This window comes from Micropterus salmoides, unplaced genomic scaffold (assembly GCF_014851395.1).
Source record: "Micropterus salmoides isolate LMB-PRFRI ecotype aquatic unplaced genomic scaffold, ASM1485139v1 Ms_hic_scaffold_10, whole genome shotgun sequence".
Lineage (NCBI taxonomy): Eukaryota > Metazoa > Chordata > Actinopteri > Centrarchiformes > Centrarchidae > Micropterus > Micropterus salmoides.
The window spans coordinates 25,154,184-25,178,452 of record NW_024040041.1 but is presented as its reverse complement, the minus strand read 5'-3'; the positions used below and the strand labels follow the sequence as shown (position 1 = coordinate 25,178,452).

Genomic DNA, 24,269 nt, shown 5'->3' with positions numbered 1-24,269 from the left:
GTGGCTGTTTAAACATAACCTGATGTAACTTGATGTTTCTGTTTTGGTTGGTTGAGTGATAAAGTTATAAAGTATAACAGTTTCTGGAGCAACCAGATGCACATCTAATCGGATCTAATCAGAAATAATAATAAAATCAATAACCTGAATAAAGTTCTGTACTTATACATACCAATAAAGAATAGAATAGGTTTTATTAATCCCACAATGGGGAAATTCACTTGTTGCATCAACTCCAGTACAAAAAAACAAACCACAACAGAAGCAAACAGTACACAAATAAAATAGACTTTAAATTACTATAAAGGAATTAAAATTGGAATAAATATGTATACTATTTACAGATGCAGGTATGTGCAGGTAGGACCGGGTTTAAACATTGCACAGATTGTGCTAGATAAAGTGCAGTAGTGGTAATGAGTATTGCAGTTGGTGTATAGCAGGCACGCATACAATGTTAAACAGTAGTGCAATATGATAGTCACACTATGTTGCTTCCGAGTTAAAAAGTCTGACTGCAGCTGGAATGAAGGACCTGCGGTAGCACTCCTTCTCACACTTGAAGAAGCTGCTTAAAGACACCACTGTCTCATGCATGGGGTGGGAGCTGTTGTCCCTGATGGACTTCAGCTTGACTAGCATCCTCCTCCCACCCACCTGCTCTGTGTTGTCCAGAGGACAGTCCAGGACAGAGCTAGCCCTCTTAACCAGTTTGTCTGTCTTAACCAATAATATAAAATGATTCCTATTCCTTTATTAGCAGGACAATACATTCTGGTCTTGACTACCCCAAAACTCAATTACCTCTACCTCTATATAAAAAGGTTGCTGAAAGAAAAATAATAAAAAATAAAATGTACATGATAAATATACTACATTCAGTAAAATACATATAACACATTGGAGTTTGTAACTCCCTTTTACTACATAGCAGATAATATACATTAATATAAAAATGGTTATCTCTGCCTGTAGACAGTGCGAATCACAAGACCTTTAGAATTGTGGTAATGTGATACAGAGAAACAAAACTAAAGCATCTGTGGCCCTACTGAGGGAGGCTCTGGAGGAACAACGGCTAGTCTTCACCATGAGGAAGCCCAAACTTTACTGACAATAAACTCTTTATAGTCTAGCCCTGGATAAACTTATATTGATCTTAAACTATAATAACAGGTTTACCGTTGAGCGATTTTTTTATAAACTGAAAGAGAGGCCACCACAAACTTGTTTTTCATACTGTCTTTCAACTGGGCCCTGCCTACTTTTTGTTACATCAGGAAAGTGAAACCTACAGCCTACTGCCACACACTTAAAAACCAAGTACATGAGAAGTACTGTTGGTACTAAAAAGAACAATAAGTCTCAGGATGCTGTATGCTGTAAAGCCATTTGAGGTAATTTAGACTATATAAATAAAAATGACAACTTTATAACAAATGTTATAAAAACAAAAGTGCATGCAACCTGGGTCACTAAGGGGAGACCTGCGACTTGAACACACTTGTCCTGTTTATTTAGTATTCACCACAAAAGGAATAAAAATAAAAAGTTGTCTTACAAGTCTTTGTATTTTGTCAAGCCTGAAATTCCCAAAATCTTGATTTAGTTCTGACTGGAATCAGAGTGAAGTGACTCAAGTTCATACCTGTCTGGTTGCATTCCCTTTTTGTTCCCAGCGAGTAATTTATGTTTCCTTAAATCTTGGAAAGCACCTACACATTTAAGTGTTTATTTAAAAAAAACAAATAAAAACATCAACTTTATTGTTATGAACAGTATTACACTTACAGTAAATGGCATTAATACCATAACTAGAGACAGTAGCCATCCTCAAACAGGTGAAAGTTCAGACTGACCTTAAGAAAATCTGAAATGCAGCATAAGTAGATTGAGGGAGAAGTATGCAACTGACAACCCTGAATAATGCAACACTGACATCACTTCAGTAATTCAAAGCTAGTCATGATTCAAGTACAAAATAAACACAACCTCACACACACATACACATACATACAAGTCAATGGAACATTCAACAAGCAGGCTCACCCAGCATCAGACACTTCCCATAAAAGCAGAGGATGCATCTCAGGAAGCACTTTGTTTGACACTGACCGCTGAACAAACGAAATGTGTTAAACATTTCATTAATGTTTGTAACACTGTAAAAGAAAAAAACTGCAACAGTGGCTAAAAGTTGGATGGTTTTTATGTTTTCAAACTGTAAACTGTCTGTAATGCATTAACACCCACTATAGCTTGTGTATGGGTGGGATCTTTCCAAAAGTCCAGAATCACTAAGGACTGCTGGCTAGTTTTCATCTCCACCATGTTTAGATCTCATCAACGTGAACTAGCCAGTAAATCTGCGACCACCACAAACATGTGGCTGTACACTATATAGACTACTTAGCATATGTGTGTGGAAGTGACTACTTCAGAGTCTAGCAACAGAACAAATCAATGACAACAACTACAGTATCACACCTGCAAGCATGATAAAAGCTATACTAATATGTGACCTTATCCAAAATGGTCTGGAACAAAACCCTGCCAATGGAAATGGTTTGTAATAGTATGGATGCATCATATTTACTGTACAAATAAGCATCTATTATGTTGTCAACATGAAAACAAGTGTTTTCTTGAAGGCAACGATTGGGGAAATTATTGTTTAGCACACAAGTGCTGGAAATATTAGATGCCCAGTCCATCACTAGCAGTGTCTCAAACTACTCAAGAGTAGGGCTGCCACAAAACGATTATCGGTTAATCTGTGATGTTTTCGTAGTCGTTTGTTAAGAATGAATGTTCCTAAAGCCCAAATGATAAATAAGTGCCCTTTTCTCTGACCAACAGTCAATAAATATCCAAATATATTCAATATACACTGGAATGAAGAGAAAAAAGCAATACAACCTCAATTTTAAGTAGGTTAAAACCAGTAAATGTGGCGAAACTTGCACATAATCGACTTTAACAATTGTATTCGATTAACTGTTCTCCAATCTACGGATAAAATCGTTTCAAGGCTACTCAAGAGTCAAAGTACTGTCCATCCTTCAGCGCGAAGCGTTTTAAAGACTTCACCACTCACTTTGTCTTAATACCCATGAAGATGGCTGGGATGTTCAAGTGTCTGTCAGTAACTGAAGGCAACGTGGCTTTAGGTCCCGAGGTCCAGTTTTCTATGAAAAGAACTACACGACACATACATCAGCTCGGGTGAAGAGTTTTAAGCAAACTGGAATGAACAAATGTCATTCAACGTGACAAAACCAGGTCAAATCATACTATAAATAATGGTGGAAAGTGTGGCATTGTTTCAACTTGGACCTATAACTTTGGTACACTTAATGACACATGTATATGCAGAGTATTAACCCATTGCGTACTGGAAGAGAGAAAATGACGGAAGATCACTTCAAGGGGAAAGGTAATGCCACTTTGACAGCAATGCTCAACTGGCTCTGATATTTCCAAACAACCCTCTGTTATGTTTGTTCAACTCCAACAATGCCCTTTTAAAATTTGTCAGTCATGTACATACCCATTTATTAACTCAGGACAATAGTTAGAGAAGTTTTCCTCACTATCTGCTCCATCTTGGTGTGTGGCAGCTGTAAAGTCATTCTTCATCTGTTACAAAATCACTAAATAATTCTGTGGCTGAGTTCATTTCTCGATCAGGCCTCCATCTTTTAATTTGAAGTAGAAGAACTTCTCCAAGGTGTTGGCACACTTAAAGTACTCGCTGTCTGAAGGGTTATACTCGCGACAGTTGGTGATGATTCGCTGCAGGTCGGCAATGAAAAGCTTCTTGGTCACATAGTATCTGTTCTTCAGTCTCTCTGTCATGGTCTTCAGGTCTGTGGAGACAAAACAGGAGAAGAGAACAACAATCTGTGTATTAATAATGGAATGAATAGTTTCTGTAACATAAGCAGGAACTAAACGATGTAATCAGTAAGAAAATAAGCTGCTATACAGTCAGATGTTCATGTACCAATGGGAAAGCGGATGATCTCGTAATAATCTGGAGCCTCCGATTTTTTCACTGGTTCCATGAAGGGCCAGGCATCAGGATGAGTCTGTTGAAGAGATAATAAAGTCCTGGTTTGTCTATGTTCTTGTTACTCGTGTGGTGTTTGTGTGTGTTGCTGTCTCGTATCAACAGCTGACCCTTACCTTTATCTGGGCCAGGAGGTTCTTCAACATGTTGTATAACACGTCAGGATCCTTCACCTCTTTCCTGCAAAATGTGGAATGATAAATTAGTAAAATATTGACTACACTTGGACAAGAATAGAGGGAAAAAAAGCACTTTGAGATCTCCAAATGAGATTATGCATTTTAATCAGATTCATACAACACAACAACATTCATACAACATACATACAACAACATTAATGAATCCCTATATTTCACAAACGCATTTCAGGGCAGGGTACATTTTTTAGAGGCCAAGCATTCAATGATGGATTTTTGAGAGACCTGAGACCTGGGTAAACCTTCCTTATCTAATCTTTTTGTTTCCGTGGTATTGATAAGGTCGGTCTGGGATCCAGAGGGGAGTGACATGAACTTCCTTAGAAAAAGAACAAGGTTTTGTGGTTTTACAATTTCAGAATGTGTCTAGTAGAAAATGTTTACGTGCTTTAATGTGCAAAAAAACATTTTTCTCATACTGTGCATAGTTTCAACACCTCTATGGCACCTTTGTTTGAACACTCAGCTCCTGTCTCTTGAAGCCCACCTTGCCCAAAACAACACTTTGTTCTGAATGGCCAAATTCTGGAAGCCTGCAGAGGGACAGGAATTAGCTGGCACAGTTGTGAATCGCAGTGTAGCGATAGGTCTGGCTACGAGACCAGGCATCACTGATCACAGTATGAAAGCACACCTTTATAACTCGATCAGATTTTATGGAGAAAATATGTTCTGGTTTTCCTTCTGATGTCCTCTGGCTGCTCTGCCTCAACCTTCGGGGATTTACAGATTTTTCTGATGGACAGATAGCTTTACTTGTTGTAAGCAGGAACTTTAGTCTTGCTTGGCGCTCTGGGTGGGTGTTGGCATTTACATCTATTAGTACAGGAGCATAAAAGCGCTTTATGCGAGACATACTGAACAACCTCCAGCTCTATAGCTCAGCGATGCTCTTCCAGAGCACCTGATAATAACATCAGCAAGAACACAGGCATCTCAACACTACAACATTCATTTAAATAATATATATTAAAAGTTTACCCTTTTTCCTTGTTACTGGGTTTCCAGCCTGTCTCTCCTGGAAGGAAAATATGTGTAAGTAATATGATAATACAGATTGTTGGTTTGTTTTTTTATTGTAAACAAACGAAACACTCACTTATGCCTGGAATGCTCTCCACTGGGATCTGTCGTACACCTTCTTTGAAGCAGGTGAGACCTGGGTAAACCTTCCTTATCTGGGTCTGTTTCCTCTCAATCAGCTTCTTAATAATCTGTTAAACGTTGACATTAAATATTTCTGCGATATTAAAAACAAAGATTCAGAAAACACATTTTTTGCTTTAATTAGAACATCTCACCGCCTCTCATACCTCCTTTTGTCTTTTAATAATATGAGAGAGCTCAGTGTAGGGGATTCTCGGGTTCAGCTCACACTCCATGAGTGTCGCTCCCTCGTAGTCTTTGATGTATCCCAGGTATCGACTCTTCGGCACTTTGATGTCTTTGGAAAAGCCCTGCCAGGAAAGGACAAATTATTGAAAGTAAAAGGTGGAGGGAGAGGACAGGGGCAAAGCTAATGTACAAGTCATGTCTGCAGTACCTGCTTCTTGAAGTAGCCAATGGCGTACTCGTCAGCGTATGTGAGGAAATAGAGGATGTTGTGTTTGATGTGATACTCCTTCAGGTGGTTCATCAGGTGGGTACCATAGCCCTTCCATTAAAAATACCAGAGAAGAAATTTGTTTACATAAGTACATAAGGCATCTCAATACTATTCTGATCTTTCCAAATGCAAATAATTTTGCACCACTGAAGAATATTTTTCTAAAAACAATTATTGAGCTTTTCACCACATTAGAGCAGCAACCAGTCCCTCCAGGCTTTTTTTGTATTGTATCTATCAAAGATAAACTCCATGAAGAAAGACAGGGCTGGCAGCAGAAAAGTCATCTGTGTGGACACCACATGTGTGTGAGATGTAGCAGTTCAGTGAGGTAGCCGTCACGTGTGGACGTAGCGTTAAAGTTAGGACTGCTGCCCTAACTTGGACCGCTCCTCTTAGCTTTAGGGTGTTTTATAAATGTGTCCGTGTCATTAAGAAACTAAAAAGATGCTAAAGAATATACTACAAATGAAAATGTGTTGACAAGGACTTCTTTAATCATTATTTGGACAGCCACAACTCTGAAGAGTGTGAATGATTATCATGTACCTTAACTTGCTCATTGGATGTGACTGCACAGAAGACGATCTCAGTGAAGCCCTGAGTGGGAAACATCCTAAAACAGATGCCACCGATGACGCGGCCATCTTTGATAAGAGCAAGGGTCTTGTGCTTCCTGTGGAAGATGGACATATCAGAACAGTGCGCAGGCATCCGATAACATGTGCTACAACAACATTTACTTACGGGTCAAACACCAGCCGTGTGATGTACTCTTTGGGCATGCGAGGTAATTGATGAGAGAAGACATTCTGCAGGCCAACCAGCCACATCAGGATCTTCTTGTTGGACTTCTGGGAAAGCGAGTTTCCAATGACGTGGAACTCTATGATACCCCGCCTCTCCTCCAGCCTGGCAGTCTCATCACGGGCAGCATTTGGCGTCAGCAGATTAGTCTATGAATATCAATAGACTGTGAGTATTACAGTCTAAACCTTTAACAAGCCCCTTTTCCCTTACCAGATCCCCTACATTAAATGACTTACCTCTGGTCCAAGCATAGCAGCAGGGTCAGTGATTGTCATCATGACTTCATTGACCAGCTCCATAGGAATGTCTCCCATCACACGGATCCGCTTGGCATCCTCCAGGGTCATCGCCTCTGGAAGTTTACGTTTTTCTCCTGAACAGACAGCAGTGATTACAATAAGCATATAAATATTTGAGTAACATATGTAGCCACAGAGTGTGTTGGGTGTTTTAGAGTGGCTTTTAATATTACACAACTCTATTTAACTGCATGAGACATTTATATGGTACCACCGTAGCTACTGAGGGTCTGGTAGAAAGGTAATGAAGAATCAAAGAAGCAGTGTTCACAGACCTGTGATGGGCTCTGCACCTCCTGGGTCCATGCTGCCCAAAGAGGAGATGCTGCTTAGACCCTTGGGCAGAGCGGGGGAGCCGGATACTGCAGCAGGACTGATCACTGCAATTGAGACACACCAAGGTAAATAATTACTAAACAAACTAAACAGCAGCAAAAGCTTGCTCTGGTTAATCTGTTTCCTATGCATTTGCTGTGTCTCTTAGCATGCTGCATCATGTGAATTTTACCTCAGGGGATCAATTAAGTCTTGAGGATTTTACATTCTCTACTTGTCATAGTTAATCCCTGCTCAAAAAAATCCCCACACTTATTGTTTATAGAGGTTATGATGAATTGAGTACAGTACTGTCCTCACCTGTCTGATGTCCGAGCTGTGTGCCGTCGGAGGCGGGCATGGTGAAGTCAGCCTCCCAGATGGGTGAGTTCTCGCCATAGATTTCCTCCTCCAGCATGGACAAGAACCTGATGATATTCAGCATAAAAAGTTCTATCAAAGGCAAGCACAATATATTTTCTGTTTCTAGTAGCTTGTTTCAACATTTTAATGTACTTCATTATCCACCTTATATTAGTGTTTACTCACTAATTTAATCGGATTTCCCTTCGGTTCTCTTTTCCCCGCACACACCTACACCTCTGCTGCAAACACAGCAGCTTGCACACTGTGGTTTGATGTCTAAAGCCTGAATGTAATCTCACAAATACATGGTCAGTAAAATCACCTGATCCTACAAATAAGGTCCCTCTGTAAACACTGATGTTAATGTATTAATGGTCTGTATTAAATTATTATGAACAGTTGTTCAGGGTGGCTGTGGCTTAGAGGTAGAGCAGTATAATTCACAAGATTCCCAACTCCTCTAGTCAGCATGTGAAAGTGTACTAGGGCAAGATACTGAAGCCCAAATTGCTCCTGTAGGCTGTGTGAGTGTGCATGAATTATGAGGTTTTTTTCTGATGAGCAGTTGGCACCATAGCTCCTTCCATCAGTGTATGAATGGGATGAATGTGACATTTGGCGCTTTGAGTGGTCAAATCATCATTATGCTAAGGTGCACAAAGGCAAATCCTCAAAAACCTTGTATAGCAGTGTAGCGATGAGCCCTTTGAGGCCCCCCATGTTGCTCAATTGAATCCATATCTTTTTCAGCTGTCATTAAAGCTGAGAGACACAAACTATTTCAAGACAGTCTGCCCTTACTTGGGAAAGTGTGTGAGGATGAGTGTGCGTTTCTCTGGTAGCAGTTTGTCCTTCTCCACTCTGAACTTCTCCAGGAGCTGGCGTCGAGTCACAGTGAAGATGGATTTGAGCAAGCTACGACCGAACACCTGAGTGGTTTCATAGCGCGGTAGGCTGTCATTGCTCTGGGGGACATGGCAGTAGCACAGCCACCTGGGAGTCACACGGAAAAAATACTGCTATTGACTGATATCAGCATCCAACACAGAAATCTAACAGGTAAACACATGTACCTGCTTTCTTTAAGAACAACACACCCACACACCTGGTGTAGTCCACTTTGTATGCTGTCCCATCGTCTTTCTGGGTGCGCTGGCGGTACTGCGTTGGCGTCTCCAGCTTCCAGTAATTTAGGCATAAGAGGAACATCTTTGAAAGCTCAAACATCGTCTGCCTTTCCTTTGGTGCCAGGTGGCTGAACTTGTACTGCACAAAATTCAAAACCCCCTTTGGAGGAAAAGGAAACAAAAGATTAAGAAAAAGAGGCAAATGCAACGAAGCAGCATCCTGGCATAAGTTTGTTTGTCTTCAAACTCTTTTCCACAGGTACACCAATACAAAACTATACAATGCATGACAAGGGCATAAAGCACAAGACACAAATAACAAGCATGCCCATCTTCTGAGACAGGCAGGATTATCCTGTTGGTTTTCCAGCTACTGCTGACCATCAGGACATGACCTGTAGATCATTTTAGTTTTATGTTCACCTGCTCAATGTTGGGCTTTTCAAAGGGTGGACTTCCAAGAGATCCCTCTACAACTGGCTGGCTCATCTGCAGGATGCATTTTCTCAGCAGCTAAGGGAAATACCGTATAAAAGAATAACAACGTTGACTGTTAAACTGGGCTGAAGAATATCATGCACATAGACTCGCAGTTATTGGTAGATCTGTTTTACCTCTTACATTGATGTGAGATGCACATTAGGTTACCTTGAAAAGGTAGAAGTAGACCTGTTTGGTGTCAGTGTCCTCCTCTTTGTGTACAGACATAAAAAGGTTCTCCACATCCACCACCATCCCCAACAGCCTGTTAATCTCATCCTCGGACACATTCTCCAAGTGGGACACATGATCAGCTGTAAGCAAGGCATTAAATAAGTCATAAATATGGTTAAGTCAAACTACAAACATAGAAGTCAAACAACATTGTGGAAGAAGTCCGAGGAATATAGCTTTATTTGTTGGTGGGAAAAAGGCTGTGCTGTAGTGGAAGCTGGTTAGTTTGTACCCAGAGCATGTCCACAGCTGCGGCACGGCTCGCTCAGGCTGGCTGCTTGTTGTTGTAGGTCCATACGTGTGGCTGATGGTGGATTTGGGTTTTTCCATCCATTGCACTTGCATGTGTCACTAGCCTGCGAATAAGCAAATTATGCTCAACACCAAATAAAGCAACGTAAACAGTGACTAACGCAACTGCAGTTTTTGTACGTTAATGAATGACTAAACTTAAGCTAGCTGATAATACATGCAGCATCTTCAAAGATGCAGTGCCAATGCCTGGGAGACCGTTTAGCTAGCTAACTTACAAAAGTTAACAGTTACGTAAGGTTACTGCGTTCATTTGTTTATGTTTATTCGTTTGCAATTCCTTAGCTGTGCTATAATGGCAATATGCACCAATGCTAATACTACCTAAGAGTGCTTTGTTGTGGTGAACTTTGGCTAGCTAAGCTAACGTTAGCTACCTTGCATGCGGAGAATACGCCAAGTTTCTCAAGCTTTTTCGCCCGTGGGAAAGCTCGGACTTGGGCTTTCTTCTGGCTTGCTCGTTGTTGCTGGCTAAGTCCTGGTCTGGCCGGGTCACTATTCCCCGACCCGGAGCCTGTCGCGGGAGTACTGGACCCAGCTGAGCCAGTAGACTGGGCTTGGAGAAGCCGGGGTTGCAAGGCCTGCGCCGCCGGGTCCGACATAACGCTGCTAGACTCTTCCTCCGCTCCCGTTTAGCTCATATGCTGCCTTCAAGTGCTGTCGGCAAAATGGGAGTTAAGATGACCGCAGCAGTGTTAACTAGTGGAAACAACTTGAGATGTTTCCATTAAAACAAAGGTGTTCATACGTAAAGAATTCAAAGACCGAGAACAAGTGATTTACGCTCGAAACAGACCTTCCCACACAGTATCAACTTTACAAAGTAGAACTAGAACAGCGAGCTGCCTAATTTTAATGTTTTATTTTGGATGTCTTGACCGGAAGATTCAGTAACTATTTTGTCTGCCTTGATGCCCGAGTCCTTCATGGTTGCCTTGATTGATGTTCAGTGAGTAACCCATAGTGCTTAACCACACCTCTAGCTATATTAAAAGGTCTTCTTAGTAAATTTATTAACTGTGTACTGACTTAGTAGAGTCACTGGTTGCCATAAACAGACTGACGGGAAAAAAACTCGTTCTTAAACCCTTTATAATCGCGAGGAAATTGTAGACCTTACAGATTACCTTCTCACAATAAGTAATATGCATAGACTGTGAAATTAGCCTACAGAAGTAGCTTCCTCAGTCCATGGTCGCAATCCACACATTGGCTTCTACACACCAGTGGTTAGTTCTCCGTCTGCCGTGTGTTTATTCAATTTTAGCAAATTTCTTATGGTATATTTTAATTTAAAAATCCTATTTCTGTATCTATTTATATTTTATTGTTATTTTGCCTTTAGATTAGAGATTACAGAAGAATTGCGAGGGTTCCCTGCTCTCCAGTGGTCACAATCATTAACTGCAGCACCTTAAATTCGTCCAAAGTACATAGGCAGACATAACATGCCATCACTTCCGGTTGTAACTTTTCCAAATAACGTGACTTTATGAAGCGATTGAAAAAACGAATCATAAATTAAAAAACTTATTTAGAGGCATCAATAAGGCTGTTCACTGTCATGTAATATACACAATAAATACATTAATGAAGTTAACTTTGTTATCAACCATGTCAAATAATGCAATAACTATTACTTTACTTAATTGGCCTACTGGTAGAAATAATATTTTTAAGACAGAGTCTCTCTTTTGTTTTGCAAAGGTAATCGGAAGTGCCAGCATATCTGCCTTGAATAGACTCATTTGTGTAACATGCAACACAGAAAAGATGTATGGGTATCTGCATAGCAAGTGCACATGAATGCAACACGTCTGATCTGTTGTAATGGTTCTGTGTAATGTAGTTTCTGGTGTATTAAAAAAAAAAAAAGTGATAATTAGGGTGGGGAGCTAGGATGTTTTAAATAAAGGATAATCAAAAGCAAATGTTTCACTGGTAATTGTCTGAGACATTAATATTTGGATAAGGTGAAATGATTAAACAGGCATACAGAAGAGATACCATCCCCTTGTTTATTGGTAAAATGTTTTTTTTTTCTCCTTCTTACTCTACCCATGACCCCACCCTCCCAGTTATCCCCCCACCAGCAGTGGTTGCTGTCCAGGTGCTGTTGTGCTAGCTGTTGATGCCATAACAGGATGACAACACAGTTGAAAGCAATCCCCTCCCTGATATGAAGAGCAAAAACCAAGAAAGAAAAGAAAAAGAAGCCAACGATAACATCTCAATTCACAAAGATGATGAGACAGAACCAGTGCATTTAATACCATAGATCTCCAGGAAAAAAATTGACATAAAAAAATCCATCACAAAATAATTAAGGTTAACAAAACATCATGTAGAGATTGTGAAGATAGTTTTGACAATGACTACTGATTGATTATAAACTTGAAGAGTCTGATACAAATACAGCAATGTTGTCAATACACAGTTGTGATTTTGGTCTAGAAATCATATCTTGCTTTATGTAGTTGTCATACACTGATGATTCAAAAACATTATATTAATGCTAAAATTACTTATGGGTGACAATGTTAATAAAGTACTATTTACTGTATATGGTTTAACATAGATGGGTGATTGTAAAACCTTAAAGTTTAGGCTTTAAAATCATACTGAACAGCCTGTGTCAAAAGAAGTTGGAGTAATAATAATAATAATAGTGAAAACAATAACAATGTAATAAGTCAATCTACACAGCCCTATCATCTATCTATCATATCAGTCCATTCCCATTCTCCTGTTACGAACCTTCCCGCTTCATCTTTTCCAGGAAGCTGACCAGGAACAAGACAGAAAAGCGAAGGACTGCTGCATGCACCTGGATTGGAGTTTAACCATCATCGAAATACTTAATTTATGGTGCGTGGGAAAGCAGAGGGTAGAAGAGAAAGGACAGGGCCAACCAGCCTGTTTATTTTCCTTCTGGTTGCGTTAATTCCCCCCCCCCCCTACACAAATACAGAAACAAACGTGAGAAAGATGGCCTTATTGTGTGCCATTGGTAATCACTGATCTTTTTTTTTTTTTTTTTTTTTCCATCTTCCATGAATGGGATGTTTTTTTCCCCCCCTAAGGTGACGTCAAGTGTCCATCATCAAGAGAGGTCATGGATTGGCAAGTCCTGGGGTTAAAACATGATTTTGCCACTACGCTTGTGGGTTGATTTCTTGGTCTGTTGGTTGGTTCATCAGCTGGATCCGTCAGTGGGGTCTGGCAGTTTGCTGGCCAGAGGACTCATTTGCCAAACAGTTAATTGATGATGTGTTGCTCAAAGGGTGGTTGGTCTGACCATGGTTTGATATGACCAATGGGACATTGTTTGACAGCTGGCTAATATCTGGTCTGGTTGATCGTAGCTGTAGATTGGTTCGGATCAGCGGACTTATTGTTGTGTTGGTTAGTTCCCGCCCCCACAGCACTGGCCACTCCTGCCATGCGGTGCAGCTTCCTGCAGGTCCACGCCGCCTCTGGCTCGTCCACCGGCGCCCACTCCGCCCTGAGGTTCGTTCTTAGGAAGCTTCTTCGCTGTTTTGAGTTAGGAGTACAAGAAATTAATTGGCAAGATGGCAGTCGGGCTGCAACAAATGACTCATTTCATTTTCAATTATTCTGCCAATTCATTTAATCAGAAAATAGTAAACACTATTAATAAAAATATAAAAAAAGTGATGAAAAAAATGTGAAAACTATTTTCTAGAGCCTGAGGTGATATTATCAAATGTCTTGTTTTATTTGACCAAAAGTCCAAAACCCAAACATATTCAATTTACTTCAAGAGAACAGCAACTTTTCACACATGAGAATCAGAAATATTAAACATTTGTAATTTTTACTTAAGAAATGGCTAAATAGAGCCTAAATCATTTTTTGGCTTGATTAGTCAATCCACAGAAAATGTATAAACTATTTTAAAAGAGGAATAATCCTTTAACTCATTCATTCTCTGGTTCAACCTTCTTAAATGTGAGGATTTCCAGTACACTAAATTGAATTTCTTGGGACTGATGGGCAGTTAAAATAAGTAAATTGAAGATGGGAAATTATAAACAAAACTATTAATCAAGAAAATTAACACTAATTATCAAGATATTTGAAAATTTATTTTCAATTGATCGACACATCGATTAATAGACTAATTGTTGCAGCTCTACATGACAGTAAAGTGTGTCTTTGTTAGTTCTTACCTATAGCCATAAAAATTTCATTGACATTCATAGCAGTCTTGGCTGAAGTCTCCATGAAGAGCAAACTGTTGTCATCTGCATATGCTTGCGCTTCCTACAGAAATAAACACACAAACACAGAAATTGGGAAATTGACTGCTTATATTAATATATTCAAGAGTTTCATTAAAGAATTTTTAGAACTTCAATGTCAGACTGTAAAAATTAATCTCTACCTGGAAATCTACAGCTCTCTTGTTGGCCAGATCTGCTTTGTTTCCTGCCAGTGCAATAACAATATTCGGGCTGGCTTGTCGCTGGAGCTCCTTCACCCAGTTCTTTGCACGTGTGAATGTATCCTTTCAAAAAGAAAAAAAGAAATAAAATACAGTTATATATGCGGTGCTTTTAAACTTTTAAACCTTGATAGAGGTTTTACATGTTACATATCACTGTAAGAGTTAAAAGAGCAAAGGTCTGTAGCCATCTCTTGAATTAAGCAATCATCAATCCAGGCTGGAAGACAAGGGTCAACAAACAAATGACACAAGACTTTTGACTGTCTTGGCTGACGTCACAGTCCATGTGACTTACTGTGTTGGTGATATCGTAGACCACGATGGCAGCCTGTGCTCCCCTGTAGTACATAGGTGCCAAGCTGTGATACCGTTCCTGTCCTGCAGTGTCCCAGATCTCAAACTTGACTGTTGTGTCATCCAAACATACCGTCTGTGTGAGAAAGGCAGCTGGACAGAAAATAAAACATGTAAGACTGAGAAGAAAGGGGGGGGTGTCAGAGCAGAAAATCCCAGACTTGTTATCTACAGGGCTGAAGTTTAATATTTAAGCTTTAAAATGCAGTGATTAAAACTTTGATGACACAAGGTAGAATCAGAAAAACAATAAACAATAAAAAGAGATTTAAATTGAATATGGGTAGGTATAGTGCTAAATCAACCACACCAAATGGGCGAGCTTGACCATTAATGTAGCTGGAAATACACAAAAGAGTGGGGGGGGGGGGAAATCAGGTGTACAATAAGATCATCATGTAGCACATAACAAGCAGGCACAACTGCACACAACTGGCTTACTCAGCCGACTGTCACATGACAGAGGAAACTGAGCACTCGCTTGTATAGCAAATACTTTAAAGCTTTGTAATCTTTGACTAGGCAAGCGGCTGACCACAAGTTCACTGGAACGTAAAACATGCTGAGATGCATACGTGCTTTTGACTCTCTGGGCAGTCTAAGCACTGAGCGTCCTGTCCCTACATCCTAAAGCCACATTACTCATCGGATACAGGAAGGTTGGTGGAAACATTGGTGCAAAGTAAAACAAAAAAGTAATGACGCAAAAAGAACTTCTGCTGCTAGTTAATATATGAATGTCTTCATAGAATTACACCACATAGTCAACCTCTTAGTCAAACTATTAGCTGAACGACGTTTCAGTTATTGTTGACTAATTCCTGCTCTTCTATTGTGCTTTTCACTGTTTTACAGACGTATCTACTAGGGACACAAATTACATTGTCAACCTCGTTAATGATGACTAATCAATTTATCATTAACTGTTTGTAAGGGTTGTAATTACTACTGCAAGTGAACACGAAAAAGGATGCCCTGATCTCCCGACAACAACAGTTTTTTTATATGTACATCAAAAGTAAGACTTATAGTTCTTTTGCAGTAACTTATTGTCAATACACATTTGGGGGATCAGCTTTGCACTGGACTGCAGTGGAGGAATAAAATGGTTAGATCAAGAGTTGCAGGTGACAGAAGCTTTCTTCACTTTGAGTGAAAACGTCTCACAGGCCACCACTGCGACCTGGGGGCTAAAATGTGTACCAAATAAAAGTCTGGACCCTCTCTCTCTCTCTTCCCATGTTTTCTGTCTGCCCTGCTGTCACATACCCAGCATGTTGTTATTTACAGCAATAAGCTGGGGGATTCAGACCAGGGTGCTGAGGCTGTGGGAAGCCAGTGAGAAAGAAGCAATTCAATAATAATTCATCAATTCAATAATGAACTACAAGTCCAGTCTCAGAAGTCAGCAGCTCCAGCGGGAAACCTGTCGCTGTTGTTTTTCCCAGCTGGACTGGGGATAGGCAATTAACACCCCAATGTTAAAGTTACAGGCAGATCATCATATTCTTGCTTTAAAATATAACAATACTTTTTGATCAGCTTCGGTGATCTACAGGAGGTCCAGGAAACCTCCATTGTTGTCTCAATTCCTTCCTGTTTAAAGTAACCTCGCCCCTCTGCTTCTCAAGAACTGGTATTTACAGAACACTCTAAAGTCATTTTCTGCTCATTATTATAGCTCTATGTTAAGAATCGTGTATTGATTTCTGTGAAATCAATACATATGGCATGGCTGCCGTGTGAGGAGCTTGGTGGCTCATGGGAGAGTCAGGTGATCAGCTGCAAAGAACTCATTCTGCCACTCATGCTGCACAACCTCTGACAACAGAAAAGATTAAGACCAGCAAGCAAGCCGTTCCTCAGTACTGGCGAGGATGTGTTTTTTTCCCCTACTTCAGCGCTCACTTTATGTCCACTGACACGTTGAAAAAGTTGTGTGTAAAAATGCGAACAAGAAAAGATTCTGTACAGCCACATGATGCATTTATGACAATGATAGTTCCTTCAAAAAAATAAAAAAACAAGATCAAAACTGGTTGGGTTTTTCTGTTATTATGTTGTTGGAGTGTAAAAATCCCTATGTAATTTCTAGTAATGGAATATTTAAATAATTCCATTGATTATATCTTTTTAAATATCATAAAGGATTTGTTTAGAATTATCCCTCTGCGCTGTAACTTACAGCTGAAGAGATGTACAGCCATGATGCCATTAAAGCACGACTGAGAGCAGAGACAATCCTGGGGATCAAACACAAAACCCTCACCTCCGATGGTGCTCTCCTGGTACTCGTGGAACTGGCCTTTGACAAAGCGCAGCACCAAGCTGGACTTTCCCACAGCTGATTCCCCCAACAGCACTAGCTTAAACTGGCAGATCTTGTTGCTTGCTGCAGTGCCGTTGGTCCGTGCTGGTCCGCCTCGCCCTGCCATAGTGCAGTGTTGAAACCTGAGGGAAAGAAGAAGAAGCCGGAAGAAGAGGGAAGATGTCTGGTTGACTTTAGCCTTGGTGCAGGGGCTGGTGAGGCTGAGCCCGACGGGGGGGAGGGGGGGGGCAAGTTCAGTTCAGGCAGGTGTATGAGCCAGAGGAAGAGGAGTCCTCACCAGTGGGAGCTGGAAAACAAAACATATTCAGAATATTACTCCAAACACAAAACAGGCTTTCCATTAAAACAATCATGTTGTGTGTTGAATATTATAGTCAGTTAAAACTCAAAGAGGTATAATTAAAAAAACAAACAGATTCATCTCTTGTTCCTGCTTTAATAATAATAATCTTTTTTTAATAGAGCACTTTTAAAACCAGCATTACAAAGTGCTTAACGTGAAGCAGTTATAACATAAAAACATATAAAAACAATACAAAAAACAAAAGTCACTTCAAAATATACTTCAAATAAAATCAGGGAATGCTCTTCGATAAAAGTATGTTTTAACAAGGGATTTAAAAGAGTTTACTGATTCAGCCGACCTAACTTCCTCGGTTAGATTGTTCCAGAGCCTCAGTGCCCTAACCACAAAGGCTCTGTCCCCTCTCAATTTCAGCCGGGTCTCTGGGACAAATAAAAGCCCCTTAACTGGGGATCTCAAGTTACGAGCTGGTATGTAGGGTACTAATAGGTCAGCAATATAGCAAGGGGCGAGACCATGTAAAGCCTTAAATGTAAACAGTAAAATCTTAAAACCAATTCTAAAACATACTGAGAGCCAGTGTAACGAGGCCAAAACAGGAGTGATATGATCACGTTTCTTCGTGCTAGTTAGAAGCCTGGCAGCTGAATTCTGAAAATACTGTAGCCGATCAATAGATTTTCGATTCAGGCAGGTAAAGAGAGTGTTACAATAGTCCAAACGTGAAGAAATAAAAGCGTGTAAAATGGTTTCAGTTGCCAATTTAGAGTACTGACTCAAGTAAAATATTCTGTAACTTTAAAATATCTCAGCACTACAGCTTTTGGTTTTGCCAAGATTATCATCAGACAATTTGAAGTTTAAGTTGTTGACACAGAAACCTGCATCACACCGGGGTCGGGCCTCCAGATGAAGAGTTTATTATTTAACCATGTTTAGTATAAACAAGTGGTGGAGAACACTTGTGTTTTATTTGAAACTGTGTGTCATGTTCCCACAGGTTGTCCTAACAGTGTGTGTTTTACATGTACGTAGTACATAGTACAAGTAATAGTAATTGATGGTGCAAATGTACAGAGGTAGGTGTTTAAACAAATGCAAAACTACAATTGAAGAAATTAAAAACAAACATGGGTTATGGTTATATACATATATATAATCTCCCATAGAAATTAGCGTTAGACGCCCTCCCCAAGCATAAGCTCAACACATTTGATCCATGAGTCAACTCTTAACAGATGATAGCCACAGTTTTACACCATGACTAGTAGTGTTAAGATCTTTGTGTCCATTTCCATGCAGCAACACTAAAGCACATAATGACCTTAATCTAAAACACTGACATTAATTGGCAAGTACAAATACAATATTAGTCTAGTGACAACATTTTGTTTTGCGAGGTCCAAACGGCATAAATAAAATGTACTTCAGTATATTTTGATTCAGTCTTGTTGTGGCAGTTTACAATCTGTAATAAGAGGAACCTGTAGCACACAGGTTGAATCTAAACTTTTTAGTTTGAGACTCCCAAGCTTAAAAAAACTTTACTTGATAACAGCATACCAAGATCTCAAAATAAGCCAACCATATTCTCTTCACTTGGGCCTGCTTTACGTATCTGAAACCTTGTCTAATCTTTTTTTTCAGTTGGGTGATACACATGAGGTCAGCCAGCTTCTGCTTGGTCAAAGGACAGGAAACACAACTCAGCTCAAAGCAGGAAGTGAAGATTGCAGAAGACATTTTACTGCTGAGCACATTAAAACTTGAGATAGTGTCAGCTTTGTCACTGGGACAACTTAATGCAGAAACGCAATGTATACTGAAGACAATTAGGAGGTTAGACTGTTTCTGAATGAGAAAGAAAATGTCAAGAATGACGAAACCTGAAGTAAAAGGTGTCACTACTGATTGTCTATAGTTTAGAGTTTGGTTGTGCAAGCCTTTTTCTCAGCTCACTACTGAGCCGGGCTTAAGCTTCAGCATGTGATAAGAGATCACAGCCCTGTCCATAAAATATTTAGAACAAGCATGCTTCATTTGACAGTGTACCAACCATGCTGCATATGTTTATCATATGAACTCATTTCTGCTGTGCGGGTCTACTTCTACCATTATGTATTATAGCATTAGTTTAATTTTAGAAATCACAGAGCATCGTGCGATATCAAAAACATACAAGTTCCTTCCGTCTTCCCCTTTTTTCTCTAATGCAAAAATAACTTGTCTCTAACACAGTGTCATCGTATGTGTTATAATTAAGCTTCAGCAGCCCACCAAATCTGAAAAGGTGCATGAAAGTACAACTGTAGCCAACTACAGCTGTCTCACCGGTTTCTAACTAGTGGACACACACTATCACAAGGCCTGAAAGAGCAGTGGGAATCCCTCACAGCCGTAGCAGAGCTGGACAAGGAATAAAGGCACTCTGGGTCTTCACTGGGTCAGTCAGTCTGTACACATTTGATTCTGAGCAGCAGAGCTGAGCTCTCACCTGTTTCCTCACTAGACAATGCAAAGAAAAGCAGGGGGCGATGGACTGGGTTTATGGAAACAGACCTACAAAATAACCAGAGATGCACGGATCAATCAGCCAGTGGCCAGAATTGGGCAGTTTTCGGCTTGATCGGCCATGAACGGTGACCAGCTGATCAGTCTCATGTGTCTGTGCTACTGTGCGCATGAATGGCACAGAATCAGACGGAAAACAGACACAGCTACAACGTGTTGTCTCCGTGGAAGTTCTTCATTGTGAGTGAAGATGACACAAAACACGCAATTTTTTCAAAATAAGTGGTGTTTCCCCAGACATTACCACAGAAGGCTATATATATATATATATATATATATATATATATATATATAGACCCATTTTAGCACTTTGCAGAGAAACACAGACAGAGAGAGAGAGAGAGATTTGATTAGCCCACATTAGAAGACATGGAAGATATTTTACAAGCAAGGACCACGCAAAGCAACAGTGAACATAACCATGCTGATGTCATTCGGTACCACGTTGGTCTCGATCGTTTGGTGTGGTCCTTCTTTGGTAAACACTGCGACGTGTTGTATTGCAATTAATCTTCAGGTGCACTTTTTTTTTTTAGATTTGTTTGAGTGAGTAGAGAAGGGTCCTGTAACAACAACAAGTGGAGTTTTAGAGAACACTTAAAAAACGTATTTTATTTAACAGTCAGTGTTTTATTATGAACATGCAATTGAACGGACCCCAATAATCCAATAATTGGATTTGTAAGGTTTGGAAAAGTGGATAACATTGACCTACACCAACAACAGGCCTTAGGGAAAAAAAAACTTTTGTTATACAGCACAGTTACTTACTTGTGACAACTATTTTTGCCAGCACAAAAATACTGTGCTGCAGTAAAGGTAGAAGTGGCTGTCTAGTTTGCAATCAGCTGCTTGCGATGGATGCTTTGATGGCATCCCTAATGGGCTAGGAAGACCTCCACAGGGAAGTGGGTCGGAGAGAGAGACAGTGAGACATGGGTCAGAGAAAGGGGGTGGAGAGCAAACTAGAGGGAGAGCCTGTGAAATATTCATCATGGCCTCCTGTATAGTCTGCTGCCAGCATGGTATCAAAGCGAAGCCTTTAGCAGGGAGTGCAGTGCATTCAACACCTAAATATGTTAAAAACCTGTATAGATACAAATATAAACATATTCCTATTATTAATTGCTGTTCACTTTATGGAAGCATACGCTGTGGCCTCCTGAGTCAATTGATTCCCTTCCTCTGTGTTGTCTTGTCACAGCTCCATAATAACAAAAAAGATAGAACAAACAAACTTGATATTCAAATGATATTCAAACTGGTTCAAACACATTGCCCTAAATGATATTTGAGTGTCAAGTCTGAAACTGCCGTGGCACGACAATTTGGATAAGGTTTGATTCTTCTCTGCATCTTCAGCAGAAACAAAATATGGAAGTTTAAATGTATTTTTCAACCAACAGCAACAACTTAAGATGCCTCATTTCAAGAACTAAATAAAGTTTTCCATTATAGGTCAAAATTTAGTTCAGGACAAAAAAGCGCATATAATATATAATGACTGCAAACATCTGAAGTCAGTCACAAATTCTTCTTAAGTAGCAATCCAACAACCTTTGTGGCTGGTGGCACTATACCTTTATTGAAAGGGTGGGGTCCTGTGGACAAACTGGTGGTGTCTGATATGAGCCATTCTCCTTTTGTCTATTATGCCAAATGGTCAGACAGTTCAAAGAAGCAAATTTCCATGTACAGGGAAACAATATATTCAAGACCTACACATTACTGGCAAAAGTTTTATATGTAACACAACAAATACAAGAAAGTAGAACAATCCTTGAGATTTTCTAATGAAACCGAAAAAGCTCTAGATCCAAGGTAAGCCCTTCTACAGTACTAATAAAGAATGGCTTTGCAAACAGTGACAGGGAAACTGGTGACATCTCTCAGGAAAAGCAAACAGGATACTCATCACTAGCAGTTAGCAAAGCCAATGGGAAATCACAGACACTTCCCTTTCTTGTGACTTTTGTGGGAACAGCTCGATACCCAAATAGAGAAATATAGTTATCCATAAGCACAAAATCAGCACCTCCCTGTCAAATCACAGCAAAAAAAACCTAAATTAACCAATTAATTTGAACAACAGTGGTTCTTCAGATAACATAAGTTACATAATTGCTCACCATATGAGGAAGTTCTTACAATATGGGCTGAGTCTTGCACAGTTTTTGTCTATCTAAACATGGCATAGGAAAATACAAAAGGAAGACCATCTCTTACAAATTCTTTCTTTATGCATGAAAATCCAAGTACAAATACTTGTTCCAATACTAGCTGCAACTGAAGTAAATTCCTTCCTGCGCCTTATACATTTTCCATTTATGCTGTGCTAGCAGTTTTTCATAAATGATCAAAACAAAAGCTTCAAATCTGCTTCTTTCTGCAAAAAAATAAGTTGGGGCATAGTTGATGGAACACTTTAGGAAATTAAACCACTACTAAGCCAAGTTGTCTGTTCAACAGTACTCACAACTTTAGACAGTGCTGAAAGAAAGACAGTGTGAGATGATTGAGGTGTGTTCTTACTAAACCCAAACCCAAATACTATGTTAACTGATGGGATGGGGGACAAATTCACAGTCCTTCTTTAAGGGCACGTTGGCTAAGATGTGTCACCACTTTAGAGAGACAAAGTCCATACACCATAAACACAAGAGCACAAGCAAGTAACTGTGAATCCATTCTGTCCACCATAAACAGGAGCTATGAAGATACCTGCATATGTGAATATGTTTACTGTTAAATGAATGGACACACACAATGACCGTAACTATGTAAATTGGCCAGATTACAACACAAATGCTGTCAGCATTAATGACACATTTATGATAATGTGATGGCACTATAGAAAGGAAAAGTTGGCTGGCATTTAGAGTAAGAAACTGTGAACCCTATTTACTACTTCAGGTAAGTGCCTAAGTTAAAGCTTCATGGGAAACTTGTCCATTGATGTCTGCTAACATTTACCATAATAACATCACAAAAGGGAGATTAAAAACTGTCAAACGGCCTATTTTAAAGTTGATCTACTGTACTTGAGGAATACATGTGGCTTGACAGCTATAACGTTAACGTTACATCCATGACTTGAGAGTAACAACAATTATTACCTACTTGATGATCACATAGTGTGGGTTAGTGTTTTTCTACTAGTGCATGCTACCAATGTTATCAATTACAGTTAAGCTAAAATCACAAATATATCTGAAAAGCAAAAGTTACATAGTTAAAATGTTACTTCTGTCTGGTTGTGATTAGCTACTAGAGTGATAAGCTGACTAACTAGCTAACCAATAAACGTAACCAAATACACAGGTTTGCTGTTTACAATAATTTATCAACTAAGTTACGGTAACGTAACGTTAGCTAACCCAAATGTGAACTGTTGCTATACTGGCTAGTAAGAGCAGATATAGATATATATTTGCTGTACCAAGAAGTCTACCAACTTACTAACGAACATCAACTAGCTAACGTCAGCTATTGATCATCAATCCAGCATTAGCACTAGCTTGCTAGCATCCATCGTCGACATATATATATATACTATTGCCAAGGAAAGGAAAAGTTGAATTCAGATAGCGTTAGCTTGATTAGCAGATACAGCCAAGTGTCGAAAACGTCAATAGACAACTTTCCTTTTCTCGGCCCCGCATGGCGTCAGCTGTTTGACAATTGACAACTCGGGGACTCAGACTTGTTATTGTGCCTGCTGCTAGCATAAACGTCATGTCATATGTCCCCAGGCTTTCTGGACATTTTATGTGGTCTCACAGGGCTAGAAGCTCGTAGCCTTTCTCGATCCGTTCTGATGGACATTTCGACTGAACCCGGACTTGACTGATCAGTTGAGCAAAATGTTGACAGAGGGTGTCTAAATATGGTTCAACTCGACGACAAAGGAGTCAAACATGGGTTTAATGTTCCTCTTTACCACCATCTCCTATCAGTTCTAGTTTTTTGTACTTACAATACTTTTTCTTCTTTCGCTGGCCTCATCGGCGGCTGTCTTCTTGTTCTTCTTCTTGGGCTCTGGCCTTCCCTTCCGGTTAGCGATTTTTCCGGGAACGTCCCACTTTTTGTCAGTGGCTGTCTGACCAATGACAAGACACCACTTTCTGCAGCACGAGGGGGGAGGGGGGGGGGGGGGGTGCAGGGCCTTTTAAGTCAGTGTCATTTCAAACGTACACATATTGCACCAAGTCATCAAAAAGCCGTGAATGTAAATCCTAATAATTAATCAGATTTACATTTAAATTTAAATAAAACATACACACTTCAAACAGCTTTTTTAAAGCATCAGATTAAATGTAAAATGTTGACATATCTTAAAAAACACTATGACAAAGTCTTCTTTTACAAAACACAGATCCGTTTTCAGGTTTTGTTTCTTAGCTATTTGTTTCTTCAATTACG

At 39.8% G+C, this 24,269-nt stretch overlaps 2 protein-coding genes across 2 annotated transcripts; both read right to left on the bottom strand.

Annotated features, from left to right (window-relative positions):
• Positions 1-3,675: 3,675 nt before the first annotated feature.
• On the bottom strand, positions 3,676-10,420 carry kat2a (K(lysine) acetyltransferase 2A). Its single transcript, XM_038704569.1, has 18 exons — positions 10,196-10,420; positions 9,739-9,862; positions 9,441-9,586; positions 9,216-9,305; positions 8,771-8,952; positions 8,467-8,658; positions 7,621-7,727; positions 7,260-7,364; positions 6,922-7,058; positions 6,623-6,831; positions 6,425-6,551; positions 5,813-5,923; positions 5,583-5,726; positions 5,369-5,483; positions 5,251-5,287; positions 4,189-4,252; positions 4,007-4,091; positions 3,676-3,869 (listed from the first exon to the last, which is right to left on the bottom strand). The coding sequence occupies exons 1-18, from the start codon at positions 10,418-10,420 to the stop codon at positions 3,676-3,678; spliced, it is 2,394 nt and encodes a 797-aa protein (XP_038560497.1).
• A 1,628-nt stretch (positions 10,421-12,048) lies between these two features.
• rab5c (RAB5C, member RAS oncogene family) lies at positions 12,049-23,947 on the bottom strand. Its single transcript, XM_038704635.1, has 6 exons — positions 23,824-23,947; positions 16,913-17,258; positions 14,585-14,736; positions 14,227-14,349; positions 14,012-14,105; positions 12,049-13,352 (listed from the first exon to the last, which is right to left on the bottom strand). The coding sequence occupies exons 2-6, from the start codon at positions 17,076-17,078 to the stop codon at positions 13,225-13,227; spliced, it is 663 nt and encodes a 220-aa protein (XP_038560563.1). The 5' UTR covers positions 17,079-17,258; positions 23,824-23,947; the 3' UTR covers positions 12,049-13,224.
• Positions 23,948-24,269: the final 322 nt, after the last annotated feature.